The sequence below is a fragment of the Aulonocara stuartgranti genome, assembly GCF_965226115.1.
Source record: "Aulonocara stuartgranti genome assembly, chromosome: 16".
Lineage (NCBI taxonomy): Eukaryota > Metazoa > Chordata > Actinopteri > Cichliformes > Cichlidae > Aulonocara > Aulonocara stuartgranti.
This window is the reverse complement of record NC_138952.1, coordinates 24,621,659-24,645,989: the sequence shown is the minus strand read 5'-3', so window position 1 is coordinate 24,645,989 and position 24,331 is coordinate 24,621,659. Positions and strand designations below refer to the sequence as shown.

General features: G+C 39.0%; 2 protein-coding genes across 6 annotated transcripts in view; one reads left to right on the top strand and one right to left on the bottom strand.

The window, feature by feature from the left end:
- itprid2 (ITPR interacting domain containing 2) overlaps positions 1–13,738 on the bottom strand; it is a 50,400-nt gene extending 36,662 nt beyond the window's left edge. For 3 of the 5 annotated variants that reach the window (XM_082507299.1, XM_082507301.1, XM_082507303.1), the window contains exons 1-4: positions 13,596–13,738; positions 4,523–4,642; positions 3,880–4,017; positions 2,908–2,953 (exon numbers count right to left, since the gene is read on the bottom strand). In XM_082507299.1, coding sequence (XP_082363425.1) covers positions 2,908–2,953; positions 3,880–4,017; positions 4,523–4,622 — 284 coding nt within the window. In that variant the 5' untranslated portion in view covers positions 4,623–4,642; positions 13,596–13,738. The other 2 variants (XM_082507300.1, XM_082507302.1) reach the window with 2 other exon arrangements.
- Positions 13,739–18,955: 5,217 nt separating this feature from the next.
- neurod1 (neuronal differentiation 1) lies at positions 18,956–24,331 on the top strand. Its single transcript, XM_082509488.1, has 4 exons — positions 18,956–19,063; positions 20,303–20,576; positions 21,889–22,118; positions 23,200–24,331. The coding sequence occupies exons 2-4, from the start codon at positions 20,314–20,316 to the stop codon at positions 23,760–23,762; spliced, it is 1,056 nt and encodes a 351-aa protein (XP_082365614.1). The 5' UTR covers positions 18,956–19,063; positions 20,303–20,313; the 3' UTR covers positions 23,763–24,331.

Here is a 24,331-nt window from a genome sequence, read left to right as displayed (position 1 = left end):
TATTTCCTAACTTGAGCGAGCGAACTGGCTGCTTGTCTGAGGCTGAGTGCCAACTTTAAGATCTCTCAAGTCAGTAGTAGTCAGTAGTCTGGGTAACCCAGACTAACTGGCAGTCAAATAAAGGCCAATATTTCCAGTCTAAGTCAGGTCAAGATACTTATTCTGGTCAATCACATCCTATACCAATTATTCTAGGTTAAATTCTGGTTTTAGAAGCTTTCGCGGTTGTACTGACAAGACTAGTTGCTCCAGGCTAACTGGCTGACAGATTAGGCTAGTTGACAGTAGTACTGAGGTAGCGGGTCTGAGCTGCTGTCTGCAGCAGGATGCTGGAGAGACTGTGCTGTTACACAACCTGCAGCTTTTATCAATGGCACAAGTTCATGGCACCAAATAAAACACACACACGGACAATTGTGTAATAGTGCGCAGTCGCAGTGTTTACTATTCCTCCCACTTGCCAAAATCAGCCATGTTGGCCCCAAGTCCCTACCCTGCGACTGTAGCTATAGTAACCTGCTTGCCATGTTACCACGGTGCCGTGTCATGCTGTAGACGTTTCTGAGTGACAGCGGTTAAAACTGTGCTTGTATGATAACAATGTTGACTCAGCAGGAGGAACCCCTCCTCTGTTTGCTCTTTCTTTTTCTGCTTTTCTTTCCGTCTTCTGTCAGCTTCTTCCTGCATCTTTCTCTCCTTACTCCACTTCAGCCGCTCTGTGCACCCTATCTCTGGGCGTGGGTCTGCTGTCTTTGTCTGTGTTTGTTCCCTGTGGTTCTGTGTGTTCTATGTCTAGGCGTTGGCTGCGCTTCGGCGCTACGTCAGCAGCTGATAAAAACACCTTTAAACACACACCTCTAGACATCAGAAAACCATATCAATAACCCACCAAGCGACAAAACCAGTTAGCAAGCGTTTAACTCATGAGTCAGGCTCTAAAAGACCATAGCTCCAGCTGTTCATATTTACATTAATGACTATGTTAATCTTTCTGTACCCTCACACTGATTGTCTTATCCTTTTGATTGTAGTTAATTATTTCAGCAAAGCTTTTATCTCAAGCATCTTAGATGCACTTTATTAAAGTGCTCAAATGCCCATTTCCCAATCTTTGATTCTAAAATAATATTAAGACATATTTGTGTTCTTTAATATAGTGACAAAAACTAGGGTGATTCCCATTCCCATTTAAATAATCCCATAATCAAACAACCCTCAGCACTCATTAACTTAATTTTACTGTAATGCATGGCCTAATTAAATTCAGTAATTATCAGTCATATTTTGACTTGCATTCAAATTCATAATTCATGTATTTTTACTGTAAGTACAGGCATGAAAAAGCTTTGTGAACTATCCAGAACTTGCAAAAGTTAACAGCATGTCATGTCCGAGCCTTCAGCGTCCCATATGTGGGTCTTTTTACCTGGCTAAATCACCATGGGAACTTGGTGAGCACACAATCTGTTTGGGGATTGTTTTAGTTACAATATCCTTTAAGTGCAATACAAATGCTGTGCGGAAGGAAAACATTTTATATGTGGTCAAATGTAGCCCAGCTGTATATTTAGAGCAGCACAAACTGCATCGTCGCTGGAATTTTCTTGCATTCAGATTGTTATGTTTGGTGCTAATCAGCTGCCAGGTATCTTATACAGATTGTGATAAGAACATACAGAAAAATATCTATTCAGTCAGTAAATTAATCTCACTTTCATTGGGCAACAAACCAAAAGTGATTTCCACGTTTCTGTTACTGTTTAAACATCCTTTAATTCTGAATAACCTTTAATGTGCCTGCAGTTTAAAGTTTCAGCGCTCAGATACGCAGAATCAATCCCCCTTTCAAGTAAGTGTGCAAACACACTTAAGCAGATAGCCTGGGTTAACAAAGAAAGTTGATAACCACCATCTTACTCGTAATCGCCAACTGAGGTTTTAGGTTTTGTCAAGCCAGCTAACGCAAAGAAAGCCCAGCTAATGTTGAACTTTCTTCATAGCATGCCCCTCAAAACTAGATTAGCACAGATGCACAGTTACTTTTAACCAGTCGAAGTGTCTGTACAGGTGAAGTTGTTTGTAGGAAAAATTAACAATGATAACGGCAATAAAACACAATCCAGTTTATATATAATGGAAACATTTCCAATAATTTTTCCTGCAATGCCCCACTTCAGAAGCAGAAGAAAAAGCTCATAATGCCATAATTTTAATAAATCATTAACAATAAAAAAAAAAAAATACAAGTGCAATTATAGTCAAACAAAGCTTGGAAAAAAATATCCACAAACTCTTGTTTATTTTCCCTAAAAATAAGAAAGAAAATGCTGTTTTTCTAAGCCTTTCAGCTTCAGGAAGTTACAGCACACAGTTCGGTTAGCTGACCACAGCATGAGCCAAAATGACCAAAAACTGCAAAGCACTCTGTTCTCCAATGTTTGCCTTTTCTCTTGTTTTGTATATATTCCTTTTGATTGCATCCATTTCTCTTATTTGTTATTTATTCCTGCTCTCTTGCCATTTATATTTTATTCCTGCACAGTTGAAGGAATTAAATTTCTTTGTAAATGTGCAATGACAATAAGGGGCTTTTCTATTCTATTCTATTCTATAGTGTATGTCCAAGGGACTCAAAGTGTTTTTCTAAAAAGAACTCACTACAACAAAAACGGAGAAGAGCACATTTTGGTCATTATGAACAAAAATGTGAATAACATAATAAAAGGACCTGTGGGATATGATACAAAGCAAACCTATTTTTTTTTAACTTCTTGCTTAAAAACATTCATTTTAAACTGGCATCATTAAATTATTGAACTGAATCATCTAGCATGTGTGCACTGCTTTAGCACGTGAGACATTTACTGAAAACAGGATATTTAATCAGGTGGTGAATGAATACTGTACCTGCAGTCATTCAGCCAGCTGGCGATCTTGTTGTTAGGAACTTGTCCTAGTAGAAAGAAACGAGTATGTTAAAGCAATAAAACAGCGCGTGCTGTACTGTGCAGTGATTACAACATGCTATAAAACTATTATAGTGGTGCCAGACATCAGGATATGTCAACATTACAGTAATTTGGTCTGCAGTTTGTGTTTCCACTGTTTTAGATGTAAGTGGTCCACGTCCAACTTTTCTTCACAATGCTCTGACCACAAATAATGATTCATTTTATGGTTTCCCTAACTTTACATTTTACATGTATAATGATTAAATGTCACATTATTTTAAATGTGGGCAAAAGTGCATAAAAAGTAATCCCTGTGGCCCAAAACTTTGGTGCTTTACACTCTAAATAATATGTTTTGCTGTGTTTGTTTTTTTTGCAATAAGAAGGCAATCAGGCTTTTTTATATGCCTGTAAAGTGATTTGATGGTTACACTTATTAGGGCTACAAACCAAAACCTGTGAAACACAACACACACCCGACAATACTTACTGAATGAGAATTCATTTCACTTTGATCTTCTGACAAATTAAAGTGATCTCCACGTCTCCTTTAGACTGTAGGACAGTAACGTGTTTAAATGTATCCAGTTAAAAGCTGCAAAAAGACCTTGAATCCAACAGAAATCTATGGATAGAAGTCTTTGGGAAAAGTCTTTGGCTTTCTATCCTGACCTCTGCAGACGTTATTCCTGCTTTTTTCCGGCTCAGTCACATTTTGTGTCATCTCGAATAAGAATTTGGGTTTAATCTGTAACTCTCAGTCACACCATGTTTTAGAACAGAGGCTTTTTCTATAACCTTTTCTATTTCAAAGGTTCATAAACAAATAAAAGCATATCATTAAGTCAGCAAATGTAAAACCTTGGATACACGGGTATTTTAGGTAAAGTATTTAGCAAAAGAGGCTAAACAGTTAAGTTCAACTAACCCTGTGCTGTGGGTCCCTGTGTGTTCCCATTACTCTGGCTCTGCTGGGGCTCCTGGGGACCAAAGAGGTGTTCTGAGTTTGAATCTTGCCAGACGGATTCTCTGGTTTTGGCCCAGGCCTGACGCCTTGATGTGGGATCTACGGATCAATCAAGCATACCGTCTGTCAACATGATGGCTATTAAAAGGTTGTTAAACCAGAATTACTCACAAATGTGCGTGAACGGTTCTATAACTATATTTCAAATTGTCAGCAGTACCACATTTGTAAGAGTGTAACGGAGTCTCTGAATGCAAAGTAAGACTTGCAAATGTGTCCAGTAATCTGAAAATCTGCTTTCAAAATCAGTGTGTGTTATCAGATGACATATTTGTAAATATGTCTAGATTTTCAGCACACTTTTTATCCATTTATTTTAGCATTTTGTTCAACTACTAAGTGATCCCCTTAACTAATTAGTTCAAATGTTTATTTATTTTGGAGGTAAGATAAAAAAAAAAAATTATTCACCTCTTCTAACCAATTTGAAATGATTCATTATTATTGCTTGTTATTTCAAGCGTTTAATTGATAGTCCAGTATTTCAGCTGCTTTCCCCATTATTACAGTATATTCATTCTGAATCTAAAGAAAGGTGACGCACCTAGACCAGCACTGACTTCCATTGCCAGAGCTCCACTCTCCATTTCTCTGGTTGGTTTGATGCGGTCAGTCAAAGAAGACTGACGACTTTTCAGCAACATCAGCAAAAGACAACATACACCTGCAAACACAGAAGAACACTTTTATATTTAATAAGTCATTTAATATGCACTTAAAACATGAATACGAATCGTTGAAAACAAAGCAACTATATAAAGAAAAGATGAATGATGTTAGTAGATAAAGGATCTGAATCACTAGTACAACTATCACTTTTGGACAGTATAAAGAACGTGTACACACAGATACTAATCCTGATTTAGTGTCAATAGGAAACAAGGGACAAGTCTCAGCAAACATCTACATCTATAAAACTAAATGGCATCATTACATCACAAAATTTGTTGTAAACTCCTAGCACGTAGCAAACAACGGTGTAGTTTAACAACAATTCTTACCTTTACTGGTTACATTTGGTCTTTGTGACTGAAATGTTAAAACTCTTATGCAAACACAAGTGACTTTGCATCTTTACTTTAATGTGCTTCCTGATAATTACTATTTGTGCAGTAAAGACCAGTTCTGGAGGAGTAAAGTTGCTTTGTAGTTAGATGAGAAGAAGAGAAGTGGCCTTTATTATTGATGAACAAGTTATCCACACTGAGACCAGCTGAGCTGAGACACACACCCACACACGCACACGTCTAAGCAGCAGAGATGCAGTGCTGACGCAGTGCAATAGTGCACTTTTTTTTTATATTCCAAGAGAGAAAATATAATATTCACAGTTAGCTTAATTGGTTGAAACTGAGTTTTCAGGGTATTAACTTTGGTTAAGAAAGAAAAAATGAGAAGTTAAAGCTGTTATCATGATATTTAGGGCCCATGCAAAAATCTACTGTCAGGGTTCACCAAAGAAGTGTAGTGTCAGTTCTGCTGACACAGGGCAAACTAATGTGATGATTCATCTGCAAAAATGTACCCAGAGGTGTAAAAAGTTCTTTGGGTGATCTACTGACTCTCTTTCAAAAATGATGAGGGACTGAGGGATTGAGTTATTTCCTAACAAAAATGACACAGTATGAAGAGAAATGAGAGGACACTGAAAAAGAATCAATATGATTTTCTATAAGGGAAATTGCAGGGACAGGGATTGCAGGAAATGGTGAGGACTGAGATTCCATCAGAGCACAGAATTTACCCAGAGCAGCTCCTCTGCACTTAATAGCCAACGCATACAAAGTGTAGAAGAACACCAGACGTTATTTGCCATGGGAGCCCAAGTCGTTTGTCTGTTAATCAAGGTAAGTTACTGCGCTAGGATGTGTAAATGGGTGCATCCGTCTGTTTTTTCCTGCAAGCAGTGTGAGGCTGCTTGTATTTATTAAAGTCTGACACACTAACACAATCAAATTAACAGCTGCATTTTGACAGACATTTGAATATGGTATACAGTGGGGCAAAAAAGTATTTAGTCAGCCACCGATTGTGCAAGTTCCCCCACCTAAAATGATGACAGAGGTCAGTAATTTGCACCAGAGGTACACTTCAACTGTGAGAGACAGAATGTGAAAAAAAAAATCCATGAATCCACATGGTAGGATTTGTAAAGAATTTATTCGTAAATTAGGGTGGAAAATAAGTATTTGGTCAACAACAAAAATACAACTCAATACTTTGTAACATAACCTTTGTTGGCAATAACAGAGGTCAAACGTTTACTATAGGTCTTTACCAGGTTTGCACACACAGTAGCTGGTATTTTGGCCCATTCCTCCATGCAGATCTTCTCGAGAGCAGTGATGTTTTGGGGCTGTCGCCGAGCAACACGGACTTTCAACTCCCGCCACAGATTTTCTATGGGGTTGAGGTCTGGAGACTGGCTAGGCCACTCCAGGACTTTCAAATGCTTCTTACGGAGCCACTCCTTTGTTGCCCGGGCGGTGTGTTTTGGATCATTGTCATGTTGGAAGACCCAGCCTCGTTTCATCTTCAAAGTTCTCACTGATGGAAGGAGGTTTTGGCTCAAAATCTCACGATACATGGCCCCATTCATTCTGTCCTTAACACGGATCAGTCGTCCTGTCCCCTTGGCAGAAAAACAGCCCCATAGCATGATGTTTCCACCCCCATGCTTCACAGTAGGTATGGTGTTCTTGGGATGCAACTCAGTATTCTTCTTCCTCCAAACACGACGAGTTGAGTTTATACCAAAAAGTTCTACTTTGGTTTCATCTGACCACATGACATTCTCCCAATCCTCTGCTGTATCATCCATGTGCTCTCTGGCAAACTTCAGACGGGCCTGGACATGCACTGGCTTCAGCAGCGGAACACGTCTGGCACTGCGGGATTTGATTCCCTGCCGTTGTAGTGTGTTACTGATGGTGACCTTTGTTACTTTGGTCCCAGCTCTCTGCAGGTCATTCACCAGGTCCCCCCGTGTGGTTCTGGGATCTTTGCTCACCGTTCTCATGATCATTTTGACCCCACGGGATGAGATCTTGCGTGGAGCCCCAGATCGAGGGAGATTATCAATGGTCTTGTATGTCTTCCATTTTCTGATGATTGCTCCCACAGTTGATTTTTTTCACACCAAGCTGCTTGCCTATTGTAGATTCACTCTTCCCAGTCTGGTGCAGGTCTACAATACTTTTCCTGGTGTCCTTCGAAAGCTCTTTGGTCTTGGCCATGGCGGAGTTTGGAGTCTGACTGTTTGAGGCTGTGGACAGGTGTCTTTTATACAGATGATGAGTTCAAACAGGTGCCATTCATACAGGTAACGAGTGGGGGACAGAAAACCTTCTTACAGAAGACGTTACAGGTCTGTGAGAGCCAGAGATTTTCCTTGTTTGAGGTGACCAAATACTTATTTTCCACCCTGATTTACGAATAAATTCTTTACAAATCCTACCATGTGGATTCATGGATTTTTTTTTCACATTCTGTCTCTCACAGTTGAAGTGTACCTCTGGTGCAAATTACTGACCTCTGTCATCATTTTAAGTGGGGGAACTTGCACAATCGGTGGCTGACTAAATACTCTTTTGCCCCACTGTATGTGCACCGTTACAAGAATATTTTTGTTCTATTGCTTTCTATTAATTTATATAATTTTAAGTTAAGCAGGACAGAGTTCTTTTAAAGAAAGATTTACTTATATTCTCAAAAGTTAAGCATGACAGGCTTCTGTTTAAGAAAGAGACCTGTTTTACTGTGTTAATGTTGTCATTTTGAGCTAAAAATAAATGGCTAAATGATCATTTGTTTCCCATATGGTCATATCACAAAGAATATGCATCTGCTTAAATCAAATTCAAGTCAAATGGTTAAAAAATAATTTCACACACAAAAAAAAGAGCTACCACACTGGGAAGGGTGAAGACAACTGGGTTGCCCGGCCCTGGCCACGATGTGTCCCTTATTTATTTTTCAGGGAGTTGGCAACCCTAGAAGAGATATAAGACGAAAGATCACAGCTTTGAGCCATCCACCTGTTACAGTTTCCCACTCGGTTGCAAATAAATGAAGAGTTCAACTGGCACAAATCCCTCAACCAACTACTTTTCAGTAGTAAAACAGACATTGCACCTCGTTGAATCAAAAAAAAAAAAAAAAAAAAAAAAAAAAGCCAAAAGAGGGTTTTCCTATTAAGTATTAGTAAATCTGTCCTGTTATTTAAGCATTTGACCTCATTACATGTGTATTTGTAGGATTTTCCTTTTCAGAGCTCATAAACACCCTGAAAGACAATCAAAACCTTTTTAAAGTGAGTCAATGGATTTGCAAGTTTAAGAGTTTTAGTCCAATTACAGAAATGAGCACAAGTGAAGATATGCAGCTGTGCAACAACACAAATGATTTTCATTGAGTTTGTAGATCTGAGAAGAAAACAATTTAAAAAATAAAATCTGTTAAAATGCTGCAGTTACTGGGTCAAAATTCACCAGAGAATATGTAAGGAAGACAAAAGCATCAACATTATGAGCGAGCAGGCAACTATCCTGCAGGAAAGCATTAAAAAGAGGGAGGCAAGACACATCCCAAGAGAAGAGAGCTGTAAGCAGTTAGTAAGAACTGATGAAGATGATCGGACTGGTGACTATAAAAGTTTTTAAGCTCAGTTAAATAAATTCAACTTGCCAATGTGGTGAAATAGCCTTAGAAACAATTACAAATCCAAAAGTACATGTGACTGCGCACACTCAAACACTTCTTAAACAAATAGGAGTCAAACCCAAACAGCGAGTCAAAACGGATGTTGTAAAATTCTCTTTTAGTTGATTAGATCATTATCAAGCAAAATGAACACACACCGATTGTTTCTGTACTCTATGGTGCCATTTAAAAGTCACACAATAATTTGATTAAGAAGTAGACTGAATGCAGGAGTCGCTCTGGAGTTGATGTTTTGTCTACTAAAAATATATGGATGTGTGTATAGGTGGACCCGGGCCTTTCATTTTCCATTCCACGTTAGAGCAGAATCCAAAGCAAGTATGAAAATAAAACAAAGCAAATTTAACTTTTCTGTGTGACACTTTGTTTTCACTTTTTGCAGCTATGTAACTATTAATATTAAAATGACCCTATAACATTTCAGCTTTTAGCCATTTCTACATGAAGGAATGGGTGAAAAACGTGACTTGCACAGCAGAATATTACATTTCTTAAAACGCTGTTTTAAAAGCTTCCAGACAATAAAGAACTAAACACATTAAAACTCTGGGTGCCAATTTAGTTGTGTTGTAAATCTTAAGGTCTTCACTAAGTGCTTTATTTGTTAGCTAGCCTACTTAGCAAAACAGCTATAACACCCAGAATGCTAACAGGCAGGTGTGCAGTTTGCTAGCAATGTGGCTAATCATCAACATAGGCAAGTTAATGAACAGCTACCTCTACATTTCACAGTAAATAATACAGCTTCAAAAGGAATTTACTGACTTTCAGAATGTAACTGCATGGTATATGTATCCTGCTGCGCAGCTATTCATTTTTTATTCCAAATACTGACCTGACTTTACTTACAAGAGCCGAGTATTCACAATTTTAACACCTAGGACTAAATTTCTAACAGTTCTTGTGCTGAGTCACTTTTACTGATAAAGTCCACTGTGTAAAAAGTTACCCACTAAAAACTAAAGCTCTGAGGTAAAAGTCAAATAGTGCTCATGGAGTTATTGAAGGGAGGAGGAGAGTGATGGAGAGGAAGAGGCAGAAGCCTGGAGGAGCATGAAGCCAAATCTAAAAGAGAACGTGTGAAACAGGAAACGAGTGTTTAGAATGAAGAACAGAACAACTTCCTGTCCGAGAGAGAGACAGACGGAGAGAGAAAGAAAGATGAGGGGTGAGCGAGGGACAACTATTTTTAGAATGCTCTTGTAAATGCAAAACAAAGTGGACAATCTGAAAACAGCTGCAAGCACACAGACAGCACAGACAGAATGAATCAGCTGCTTTAAAACACATCAGTGACACAGCAAGAGTGACACAGGAGCAGTGGCTAGCAGGTCAACCACTCTCCATCCTCCAAGTCATCTTTAACTCAGAGTGCCCTCAGTTCCTCATAATTTAAAGAAGGTCATGAAGAAATTTTAGCGTTGCCCTTTAGAGATAACAGCAGTCATTACAGAATTCAGCTTTGACATTCGCAACACTTCCAGCGACAGGCTCTTTTGAATTAAGACTTTTCTGCAAATATAAAACAATTCCATTTAAAACTCAAGACAAGCTGATGCTGTGGTCACAGAGCTTCCATTAAAGCAAGTCATACATCAGACTGAACCAGCAGAGCAGGAGTTACTGTTGGCCTAAGCCTGCAGCAGCATTTATGAAGCTCCGTCAAGTCAACAATGCAGTGATCATGACAAAAAAAAAAAACTAGTAAATGCTGATGCAGGAGTGCGAAGTCTACATTTTCATACACCGCATGTTGACACTTAAGATGCAGAGAAAAGGACTCTGCATCCAATTTGGAATATTAATCACTAAACACAATTTTCTACCTAGAAATGCCAACGTTTTAAAGATTCCAATATCTGACATGATTAATTAATAAAAACTGAAATGTTTCAAAACGCTTACTTTTCCTCATATGAGAGGTTATTTAGTTGGTCCACAGTCTTAAACAAGCCATTGTAGCTCTAAGAGTCACAGCATTTTCCTCATATGACCATATTTGAAATATCGGCTCTCTGTGACATCATACAGATCCAGGAGCAGAAAAAAAAAAGGCCACACATAAGCAAAGGAGGTCAACCAGCGCACACCTCACGCTTATAGACAAAAGACGATCGAGAGTTTGCATGATTGCCGCCTTTTGACGGTCTTCTTTTAAATCGCTGCTGATGACTGATTGTGAAACGTTTTTGTACGTTTTAGCATAGATTTTATATATAAACATCTTTGGCTTAACTCCATCTTTTCTTTTACCTTACAGATTGTTATTGTTGTCTTTAAGATATTCATTATACTGGAATCACACTGTATCTTATTTACATTTTGATGTCTTGACTGTCCCATCTGAATTTAGATGCAAATCCTTTTTATAATTTCCTCCCACCTTGTTTTTTTTTTTTTATTCCGTGTTTCTGTGAAGCCCTTTGTAACACTGGTTTCGAGAAGTGCCGTACAAAGAGATGTTATTGCTACTTATTAACATTTACACTTCATTTCTCCCTTTGTCCAAACTAAAGATTTTTTTGGTCAACACATAAAACAAAGAAAAGCAGAGGACGACCATAAGTGAGAATCATCTGGTCATTCTGCTTAAAAAACAGCATTATCAATTAATAACGAAATCATTCAAATGGCTTTATTTCAGCTCTATGTCGAGTTTAAATACGACACTTCTTTCGCATCTGCTTCACTGTTGAGAAGTGACTGCAGCGCAGATATTAATATCTAGTCTTCAAGATCTAGTTTTGAACAGGAATTTTATGTTTTAAAAAATGACTCAAGCACAGGAAAACTGTGAATGAGGAACTAATGAAATACTTAACACACTTAAAAATACTTTAAAAATATAATTAAGTTATTCTGGGATTTATTATCTCTATAATAAAAGTCATTTCAGTTAATATTATTTTAGGGTATTACAAGATCTGAGCTGGCCCTGGAAAAGGACGTTCTGGAAATCAAAACAATGCAGGCGACTGAATAATATACGTAAATTTATTATTGGAGAAAGGAAAAAAGACACATTTAGCTTTAAGAAATGACTCCTCTTTGAGTTGTATTACATTTCAGCAAGGGTAAATCTTGGTTGTCCAATAATCCGTTTAAAATATCAACTTTTTCTGGCTTTTCTGTTTTATCTGAAAGTAAACTAGTCATCTCTGAGAGAAGAGGATGACCCACTGACTGCAGGAATATCGGGCCTCAGTGTTAAGTTAACCTGTCGACTCTGACAGAAGCCAGACTCAGAGGTCGAACTGCAAAACGCAACACAAGCCTCCACTTTTTCCAGGATCGGCGTGGTCAGCGTACACGGCGCAATGATAACAGAAGCATTACTCTGTGGAACGCTCGTGAAGCATGTGAGGCGACAAATAAAGTCGCCGTGTTCAAATTGACATATCTGTACAAGGGACAGTTGAGCACTTGGATTTCATAGACATATTCTGTAATTACTTTACTATATTTAACACTAGTTTTAATGCAAATTCAAATACTGAATACAAACTTCACAATAGTTTTAATATATACTTTTAAAAAATGATGACTGTGGTCATTTTCATGCAAAAATATCAAACATTTTATAAATCGGGGATTTACTGCTTGCCCTGAAATAGATTTACTGAATAATTTCAAGGTTTAATGCAGTGCAGGTGAGAAACTGCCATTTCTTACATGTTACCAAGCAATCGGTGAATGCATTTGGATATTAACCAGCAGCCTGACATTCAACAATGCAGAACCAGAACAGAAACCAGCTCCAACTTAACCACCTGAGTTGGAGCATAATGTGTTTAAACATGAATGCATCACTGCTAATAATAGCACGTCATACCGCCACAGGTACTTTGCCTGCTTTAGACATCTCTAGTTTTGGCACTTAAAAATCTTTTACTCAGGAAGCTTCCACCACTTGTAGCTTTGGTACTTTTACATAACTGTGAAAGCATTTCCATTTTCTAAACTAAATCACATATTTCAACCTGAAGAGCATGATGGTGAGGTTTGGTCTTTTCAACATTATTACTACTATTTGTTAATAAGTTACTATATTAGCCTGACCAACAGCATTTACAGTAATGTGGACATTTAAAAACACAAGATACATTTTTACAAACAAACCCTGAAGTTATTAACATTAAAATGATTATTAGTAGAAAAAGATAAGCTTGGTTTTTTTATATATTGCAAAAAAGTAAGTAGGTAAACCAAAGATCATTTTGGTTTAACTAAACAAAAAGGAACTTTTCATAGATAAGACTTCAACAAGGAGGCTGATGATCAGTTGGTAAACTTTTCTGCTGTGTCGTGTCATAGTGAATTCTGTTATTTTGATTTTAGACTGATTGCATTTCCCAAGGTTCAAAAACACACCCGAAACTAAAACTTATTGATCAGCTCCCTGCAGGCTGACTAATAAAATCATCTGATGCTAAAGTTTCCTTCAGAAATGTAAGCCTGCATTCAGCTATGTGGATTAGGTACACCTTTAAGTGATCACAAACAGCAGCAGCAGCATTTCAGAGCCCGCAATTCACTGCACAGCCCGACAGCTTGTTAGTCAATAAGCATTTTTTAACACGCCACAGTTTGCAACACACGCACGCACAGATGAAGACCTATCTGTAACCCACTGAAGGGTCACTTTTCTTCAGATATGTGCGGTTTGAACACCATCCAACCGACTTTAAACTCACTTTTCAAGCCTGCGCAGCCTCTCTTCTAAATCGTCAGCAAACTTTCTTCTCCTGCTGTAAAATCAAGCCCCCTTTCTGATCCCGTTCACTCGTTCCTGCTCTGTTATGACACGAAGGACGGGGCTGACAGCAGCCTCACCAAAACTCTCAAACAGCCGCAGAGCAGTGGGCAGCGGCGCCGTGAGCGCCCCGGTCACTCACCTTCATGTTCCTCCGCAGTTTGCGCCTCAAATCCCAAAGTGTCAAAGTTGACCAAACTTTTCTAATAAACACTCCAACATTCCCGCTTCCGCTTCCTGAAACCTGCTGAAGCAGTGACAAGTAGCGTGCGAGGAGGAGGAGGACGGCGACGGGGAGGGCAGGAGGAAGGAGGTGTGTCCTCAGAAGGGTACGGCGGAGCAACAGCGACCCCTGCCGGACCCCCTTTTTCTTCACATATCCTAGCTTGTTGTCGTCTGGCTACTGTTGTCTTTAATATTTACTGACTGCACACATAATGTAATATCAGCTAGAATCCAGTGAGGTTACAAGAATCAAATGCCTTGTTTTTGAAGTACAAACACACACACACACACACACACACACACACACACACACACACACACATATATATATAAAATTATTTTTTAATTAAAAATATCCCCATTGCTTTCTCATATTTCTTGCTTTGCCCTCCAAAGTGTTATGCAGTCTAATCGCTATTGATTTTTTCCCCCCAGGTTTAGTTTGAAATGTAGTTTTAGTTCACTGTAGATGTGTAGCAGCAATTGAAAGGTTGCTGGTTCGATTCCATCTCAAGATAGCACTCACCTTTGAGGGTGGATTAATAAGTGCACCTGGTGTATAACCCTGCCAAATCAAACATGGAGAGCTACCTGCTGTCGTGACCCTTCGGGGTTGCCAACTGACAAACACTCCAACAGAGAGAAAACCCGTTGGTGATACCAGTAAAATTTGTATTATTTTAGCTTAATGACTGTGAACATTTAAATCAAAACAAAGTGCTTTTATTTTAATTAATCAGCTGACCACTTCATCTCAATTTTTTAAAAGGCTAATAGCAAAAACACCTGCATAATTCTTTCTAACTTCCTAAGATTTTGGTTTATGTATCCAGAAGAAAAATACAACTTTTCCTAACTGTGACTTTGGGCTGCTCCTTCTGGCATGAACACCTTGCATCCACTGAGTAAACGTGCAAAATATCAGGATAATTTCAAGGTGGCAGTTTTATGACACGAGATTTGGGTCATGAAACAAGACAAGGACCCAAAGCATGTACGCAACCAGCAACAGAATGACTGAAAGAAGGAGAAAAAGCAGATTTTCCAGACTTTACTGGAAGAATTTTGCTTTAACTATTTCTGTGACATGACCTGAATATAAGCATTTGCTTATATTACCCAGCTGGTGCTGTGACTGATCACTTAGTGTGGTGAAAAAGAGCTATGAGAAGTACACTTTAATCAGAAAGCATTTGTCAATAATTAGACTTGGCTCAAGATCAGATTGATGAGAAATCAATTCAGATACTTCTCAAGTGTTTAGATTTTTTTTGTATAAAAGTCAGTGTAGAGGCTAAATGTTCACTTCTTGTTTTTATAATTCATAGATATTCTGAAGAATTCAAAGAAATATTTGAACTTTTTAATCTGCAGTACCAACATATGAGCACCAGATGGAAACCAAACACTATTGCAGTGCAGCTGATCTGCACTGAGAGGCTTTGTTGCTGCCTGTTTTCAAGTTCTAACACGTCCCCTCACACGTGATAAGGATCCTAGATTATTTGCATTAAACTATACAGATCAGATGGAGCACACCTACGCCCATTTTAGTAACCATTAGGGTCCGACCAGGTGGGGCATTGTAACCTGTTCTCATCAATTTGTATATTGATGACCTTTCTAACAAACATGAAACAAGCATGATGCTGGATGGATGGTTATTAATGATCCTTAGAGCACTTTTTTTTTTCTCTCATGGAGACTAAAGTCAGATATTTGGGTCACATAATCAGGAATGAGCTTTGTAATAATGATGATGATGATGTGCAATGCACGAGCACTTTAAAACACCTGTTTTTAGAGCTTGCTGTATTTGTGTTAAAAGCAAATGCTTCAGGTGGCATGTGATGACACTTTGAGGATCTTGCTCAAGCTTCAAAGATGAATAAATGGAGTATTTATAACTATACTGTTCCCAACTGTAATGCCATGCTGAGTTATTGTTTGTATAAACATACATGTCAAAGTGATTCTAAAAACACGGCCTATGCTTTAACTGGCACAAGATATTCCTCCTGCCCCTGGAAACACTGTAAACATTGCCCGTTTGTGCAGTGATCGCTTGTGATTGCATTTTTGCATTGCTGTATTCATACTGTTACTTTTTGTGTATTGAGATGCATCAGAAGTAAAGTTTCCCTATTTAAAGTTTTTAAAAAAGTCAAGAATTTTTCAGCTACGCCTCCAGCAGGAATCTGCTGTTACTTTGAACGTCATGTGGGAACACGTTGAGTTATGACAGTTTGAGTCACACCTGCCAAAAGAATGAGAAAGAAAAAAACTTTTTAAAAAAATAGTGTAGGGGACTGACTGTGATTGGATGTTTGTTCTGCAGCTACTTCCTGTGGTGCTTCTGCTTTATGTCGCAACATGTTTCTAAAAACCAGTCTTCTTCCTCTTGGTGTCACGTGTAAATATGGAGCGGCCTTCAGTTTGCTTATTTATGACCATCATATTATTTTCAAATGCATTTTAACTACATTAAAGCTGAATGCAGTTCTGCTCTTGCAGAGCTGTTTGTCTTGTTTCTAGAGTTGTGCGATAATTTTATTCTCTATAATTTCTTCATTTCTTTTTTTTAAGGGGTGAACTTCTTCTTTGTTGTTATGTGTTCTAATGAATCTTTGTTGTCTGTTTACTTCTCTGTTTATTAATTCAAGTGTGGCCTGGATACTAGATACTATTGTGTGCGTTTTTTGCATGAATAAGGCAATCTGACCTTCTACATACACGCACAGACGCCCACACACACCTGGCAGTATGGAATATTGATGATTATTCAACAGTGAGTTTCTGTGCTGTTTGTGAGCTTTGCTCCAAAGAGAAAATTCATTCATTTCGGTCGCTTCTGCGTCCTGTGAACATGTCAGGTAAACATAGTACACCTTCTGCATTTAAAATGCAATAAAACTCTAAGCGCGGACCTCACTAAAATACATTTAAAGCAATAAAAATCCATCAAGCAGAAAAAGAGAAAACTTTGATTCTTTTTTTCATTATTATCACTGCTATAAATCTGATCGGATAAAGTTTCATATTTATTTAAAGCTGAACTAAGCAGCAGACAGACTGAAGCATTGATTGTGTGTTAACCATTACCTGTCAGATGGTTCAAACCGGTGGACAGACACAGGTCCTCCACAGTTACTGGGTAACCACCTAGCAACCATTCTATCATCACCATAGCAGCGTCTTTACCGCACAGCTGCCTGGTCCAAAGTCCTCTGCTTTTTTCTTATTGGCCTACTGGTTTCCTCCAGCTCTTCTTCTGTTCTCTATTGACTTTGTCAAGCATGTAGTGGAAACATTCCCTATGATTATGTTTGACCAAGACTGACCTAATGCTAGAAGATACTTTTATGGGCCACCTTTGAAGAAAAAGGTGGCCCATAAAAGTTGGTCTTAAGAACATTGTTCTTAAGACAAAGAGGGGAGACGCAGTAACTGTTTAAAACAGGGATAAAGGCAGAAATTTTTAAAGACATTTCTAATGTTGCTCCAGATTGTTCAAGTGACAAGACAATTCCTCCAACCTCAATACCCGACATCTTGGGGGGCGATTGTCCCTCAAGAGTTGGGAGTTCACCATGTAATCGGAAGGTTGCCGGTTCGAGCCCCGGCTTGGACAGTCTCGGTCGTTGTGTCCTTGGGCCGTTGTCTACTGGTGGTGGCCAGGGGTCCCGGTGGCGCCAGTGTCCGACAGCCTTGCCTCTGTCAGTGCGCCCCAGGGTGGCTGTGGCTGCAATGTAGCTTGCCATCACCAGTGTGTGTGAATGGGTGGATGACTGGATGTGTAAAGCGCCTTGGGGTCCTTAGGGACTAGTAAGGTGCTATACAAATACAGGCCATTTACCATCTCAGCCTCCTCATGTCCTTCTAAGCTCTCATTAAGACTGTTGCATTCGAAAGCACTATCACTAGCCATGAGTCATAATAAACCTCTGACATCGTAGATGAACATGGCAATATTATTATGTTATATTATATTTCTGTAGAGAGTCACGGTCATGTACGTCTGATCAAGCCTCATCATTAAGGCCCTGAAGAACTAGTATAACATGTTGTCCTGATTGAACTGATTGGATCAAGTTCATGTGCCACAGTTGCAGGTCTGTACACACGCCTTTTAAAAAACAATTTTAAAAGATTTCCATTTATACTGAGTTGTATCGCGTTCACTTAGCTCTACAAACTAACTGGCTTTATAGAGTAAGACGTTGACTATGTTACTGAACAGTAATGTGGGTCTGTTGTGGAGAAGAAAGAATGTAAAGTGAACTTGTTGAATGACTCGTTGTGTGACCAAAGGAATGAGTTTACAGATACAAGTGGCAAAGAGGCCCTTTGTTACTTCAGAGGGGTTTAGAGGAGAGCTGCTACTTTTCCACACTGAGCATCTTACCAGGATGCTTCCTGGATGCTTCCCAGGTGTTTCAGGGATCTCCGGCTGCGTGGAGACCCAGGGGCAAATCCAAGGCATGCTGTAGGGAAGGTCTGAGCTGGCCTGGAAGTGCCGCGATGCCCCTCAGTGCAAAGAGCTGAAGGAGATAACTGGGGGGAGGAAATCCCAGATCTGGATAAGTGGCACAAAATGGATGAATGGATGGAAAAGGACAGAAAATTTAAACTCAACAGTAATCTGAATACAAGTAATCCAGGTACAGACAAAATATTTACAGGCACACAAGTTTTGTTCGTTCTTACAGCTATTGAGTCTTTCCTCTACATGTTTATTATATACATAAAGAATCAAACAGCACTAGGACCCATCTATGAGTATCTCCTCAGCAGGAGATTGGAAGTATTTTTGTTAATTATTCATGAGAAAGAGACGGGGTCAGTCACATTTCAACAGCTCAAGATGTTGTTACCTGTCAGACAAGTAAGCTGTGATTCAGAGCCACAGGTGAGAAGCTGTCGCCTAATCATTTACAAATCATTTACGTTTAAAAACAGACAGCAATGATAAGTCTTTGAGGCCTATAGTGACCTCAATCATCACATGCAACACTTGCCTTCCAGCAGTAAGTTTAAATCTACGCATGCGTAGATGTTGTGGCGACAGATGGTCAACTCACCTCACAAAAGACAGAGAGAGGGAGAAAGAGAGAGACTGGATGGCACAAATGGAAGATTTGTCACGTGATCCCCGAGGCCGTTTTAATGACGCAAGCACCATATGGCGCGTGCCAGGAGGGCGGGGCCTCAATATGCTAATTACCCCCACCAAACCCCGCTGCGTGTGTGTACTGAGTATAAAACCAGCAGCATCCCACACACACCTCAGAAACCTCATAGCAGATCACGCACAATCACGCACGGACACGCAGACAGAGCGCGCGGGATGTGTGCGATCTGACATACAGCGGCTCATTACAGCAGGTAGGTTCATAACTGAATAATAATCAATATGCGAATTCCTCTGGTTGCTGGGTCTCGGCGTTGTCTGACCTTGGGAATGATGAATATGGTTTCTTATTTGTGATTAATTTTTTTAAATTATTTTTTAATTAATTATTAGAACGTTAATGATCACTTCACTTACCAATGAATAAAATAGCCTATTTCCTCTCATCTAATGTATAGACAATTAGAAAGGACAGTTTAAAAGCAAAAGCAAAAGCCTGTAATTTTTGTTTTGTAATAATTAAAAACAGTTTCCTTTTTTCTTTTTTTTTGGTTTATATATTATATATTTGAGTTTTTATCCTGTTTGTTGACCAATCTGTTACACACTTTTTCCTAAAATAAAAAACGTAATTTAATTATTAATCCTTTGAGTTTCGATTGTATTTTATATTCGTGTTAGTACCGAATGTCTGCTCACCTGCAGCCGTCTGTCGGTCTGTTAAACTAAATAATTTCCCCCAGGGATCAATAAAGTATTCTGATTCTGATTAACGGAACCAGTCAGCAGAAAGAAAGTCTTAGTATTATTATTATTTTATCACTATTATTATTGTAACTTCGCCTTATAAAAAACTACACTTTTTATCAATAAGCTGTAACACAATGCCTTTCGCATTTCGCACACTTTGTTAAATACTTTAAATGTTTTTTTAATATATATATTTATTTAGAGTTTCGATATATTTTAAACGCTTTCTGTTAAATCATTAAAAAAAATTCTGAACAGAGACGTGATTGCGTCTCTCTGGAGGCAGTTTGCGATCCTTTGCGCGGGTGTTACCGACACATTCTAATATCTAAATATGAAAACACGCCTTGTAGCTAATTGTGCAGCCATTCTTAACACCGCAGTTTTCTTTTATTACATTCTTTTTTCTTCTGTAGAGATGGTACCTTTGTCTGCACATTTTATGTTTATATTTGGCATTTATATTTAATATTGGATTCGGTTCAATAGAGGATCTTTCTTTGTGTCTTTCAGCGGGTAAATTAAAATGTCCAATTGCTCCTTTAATTTCATCGTCTTTGTTCTGTTTTATTTAAATAAAGACCGTCTAAATAAAATTCTACCCAAATGTTCTAAAGTCAGGGACTAAATCTTAAAATCCCAAACTGTTAATTGTTCTCTGTTCTGTTAAGCTTAAGTGTGACAGCAAACTTGCAGGAGTGTTTTATTATTCTTTAATATCAGCTAAAATTGTTTTCCATCAGAAATCAGCATTATGACGAGGTCTGTGCTGGAGGAGCAGATGTCAGTGGAGTCGGATGAGCAGCAGGAGCTCTGCAGCCCTGCAGAAAGAGAGAGGAGTGCAGAAGGAGTTACAGGTGGAGGAGGGGAGGAGGAGGAGGACCGCCTCCATCATCTAGAGGAGGATGAGGAGGATGATGAAGAGGAGGAAGAGGAGGAAGAAGAAGAAGACGGGGAGAGCAAACCCAAAAGGCGAGGGCCCAAGAAGAAGAAGATGACAAAGGCTCGTCTGCAGAGGTAGATTCTCTTTTCCTCTGCTTGCTCTCAGTGTGATGTGAAAGCAACACTTTCAAGTTAAACATTAAAAATCCAAAGTTGCACTAGCAGAAGTCTCACAAGGTTCAACCTCTGTAAAGCAGGACCCATTCAGTAGAAATCACTTGCATTGGATTAAACTATTAAAAAGACACAAAACCGCTTAACAGGAATAAAAATATTCAAAGGATGGTTGAAATTCTAGTTTTAATTTTGTAGTTTTCTGCATTTTTTTATGATCACACTTGTAGAGATCGATAGATAGATTTATGCTTTATAATGAAGGTCAGTGTTTTGGCTCACATACATGTAATTTTCTTTTAAAGCTCTAACTTAGTCTTAGCTCTAAATGCAGGAAATTATAGACATGAACAGGATTCATCTTTAACCAAAGAATTTTTTTTTTATCACATAGTATTAACATTTACTTTGCAGACACAAACACGGCACCGGGAAACTAAGAACATTGGCGTCCTAAAAGTGTGTCTGTGTACAGTGACATCTAATAGAAAATACTTCAAATTTTTCAAACTATAAGGAAAGAAAATGAAATAAGACTCACAAATTTAGTGACTAAACTGTGCTCATTTAAAATGTCCTTTGTAAGGCAACTTTCCAAACGAATGCCGATTCTGCGTTTTCAGTCAAGAGACGTTTCTGTCATTTTGTGCAGTGCTGTTTAGGAGTAAGATAGATGTGGGCATTTGTTAAAACTTACAGGGCCTGTCAATCATCAACATTCATTCTGTATGCACAATAATTGCTTTAGCATGTACTTAGTCTCATCCTCAGCACACACACAGCTGATGTCAAAAGGCTCTGTGTGTGTGTGCTGAATCATTGAAGAAATAGCAACTTATAGCTTACAAATTAAATAGAAACATAACTGGATACATAAATAAATAGGGGGAACAAAGAAATGTGCTGAGGGTCATTTTCACAGGTTCCTCCCACAGTTTAATGAAGTCCCTCACTGAACCTGTCACTACAGGCGGCTCTGTGTTGGAGCTCATATTGAATCAAGCCATCTGCCACAATTTTCTCTGGAAACATGTTTTTGTTCAGATTTTGATTAGCAGAAAATTGTTACGTACATTTGATCAGTAAGTGCTTGCAAAATACCAGAACACAGAGTAAAATCAATGTGAGACAACATGCAACGTTTTACATCTACATACAATTGTTTGCAAACTTATGCAAAAGGTTACTGAATAAAAACGAACACTACTAAGATGTTTCAGAGGAAATGAGAGATAACCCAGCTAACAATGAATCTGCTTCATGTATTTTGGAGGTTTAAGGTCCGTCGGATGAAGGCTAACGCCCGGGAAAGAAACCGCATGCACGGCCTGAACGATGCCCTGGAGAGTCTGCGAAAAGTCGTCCCCTGTTACTCCAAAACGCAGAAACTATCAAAAATTGAGACACTGCGCCTCGCCAAGAACTACATCTGGGCCCTGAGCGAGATACTGCGCTCTGGAAAGGCACCTGACCTCATGAGCTTCGTCCAGGCACTCTGCAAAGGTAAATCCCACCTAACATTAACAGACTACAATGGACTGGACCGAAGGCTGACCCAGTCTGGTCTCTGATTATGAAACATAAAGGGACAACAAGGATTTTTACCCAGGAAGCGTTTTCCCATTGGGCACAATGAGCATGTGTACTCCTTACACTCTTTAGTGTGACAGTTTAGCTGATGGTTGAGACTGTAATACAGCTTTTTTACAACAGATATTTATAAGCGTCACAGTAGGAGCAGCACAGGTAAAATTAATGATGTCTCATGAGTAGGTAGTTTTTCTAATGAATGAGTGTGGTTCAACGAGGTGAAGTCGTCAATACGTGTAATGCAAAATAACAAAATTCCTGAAAAGTTTTCATAAAGAAATTAGTTCGATAAATGTATAATGTCTCGGGTGAATGTGTTTCGTGAGGTTTGAGGTTTTTTTACAAGCCACATTTAGCTCATTGGTTCATCTACTTATTCATAGTTTACTGGTGGATGCATGCAGATTTTTCTGGGATGAGGTCATCTGATTTCATGTATAAGATTATGTCTATTAAACTAGCCCTGTATGTGTTTAAAAAAAGAGAAATTACTTGACTGCAAACAGCAGTACTAATTAGATTTTTTTAAAATAACCTTGTAGGTGTCATTATGGAACTAAATTTTGGCATAACATCTCTGCGTTTTGTTTGCTTGTGTTTTTTTTTTTTTACATAAAATAATAAAATTAGTTAATTAGTCACAATTTTAAGATTCTCAAAAAATAGCATTAATTATTATGTACTGGCATTTATTAACAGCTATTACAGCATACAGTTATAATATTTAAAAACAACTTAATAAAAAACAATATTACAGTACATGGATGATTAGTTAACTAGTGCTTCTATTACATTTAATAGCAGGTTAATAGCAGGTTTTATTTATTAACATGTATAAATGAACCTCGTGACAATAGACTGATACCAATAAACTGTGTTTATAGTCATTAACAAGTATTGACAAGCACTAATTATTAACTATTTAATGATATAAAGAAACAATGACCAGCATGTATTGATCAGTATTAACTAATCATTGTCCTTCTATTGTCAGGTCTGTCTCAGCCGACCACTAATCTGGTGGCGGGCTGCCTGCAGCTTAACCCTCGGACGTTCCTGCCAGAGCAGACTCCAGACCTACCGGCTCACCTTCCCCCTGTCGGTGCCAGTTCCTACCCCGGACATTTTCCCTACCAGAGCCCCGGGCTTACGGCCGGCCTGCCCAGCCCTCCCTATGGCACCATGGACCCCTCTCACATCTTCCACCAGGTCAAAGGTCAACCCTACGGCCCACTGGAGCCCTTCTTTGATGGCGTCCTCGTGTCGGACGGCCCGGCGTTTGACCCGCCGCTCAGCCCACCGCTCAGCATCAACGGGAACTTCTCTTCGTCCTTCAAGCACGAGGCCGTCGCAGCCACCGATTACGACAAGAGCTTCTCCTTCAGTGTGCACTATGGAGGCGGGGGAGCTGGAGGACACCCTGCCATCTATGGCAGCGGGGGTTCCAACCCACGCTGTGGTGACCTACAAGTGGACGGGCTGATGGGCTTTGACGGACACTCACACCACGAGCGGCTGATGAACGCCCAGCTGAACGCCATCTTCCATGACTCCTGAGGAAGAAGAGGACGAAGGACTGAGAGACTGATGAAGACAGAGAGACCTTTGTATGGAAAGACAGTCTTGTGTACTTCTATCGTTTTAAAGCTGTCTTTCTGTCTGTCCTTGCTTTTTTTCTTTCTGTCTGCGTCAGGCTCTGCGACTCATCCTGACAACGGCGACGTCGCAAAGATGTCACCTTGATGTAACCTTCTTTGTAGCACTTCATCCTGCGGGAGACGCTCTCTGAATGTCTCGTTATTATCCATATTATCACTTAAAAATAATCAATAATCAATGAGCAATAATCTGGAGTAAACTATGCAATTTTGTTAAAAATCTGAGTGACCCTCAGTATAAAAATTCCAAATGTTGTAAGAATAAAGATTTCTCTATTTTTGGGTCAGTGTGTGAGGCAGTGTTGGGCCGGTGATGGGCCGGTGATGAGCTGAAGTGTTTATGTGATTTTTACTTTTTGCTTTTTATAACATTCCTGTAGTGTTCTGTTAACATTTCATGTGACTCTTGTTCATATTTTATAAGATAGATGTTTATAAATACCTTTTATTAAAAGGGATTCAATGTGA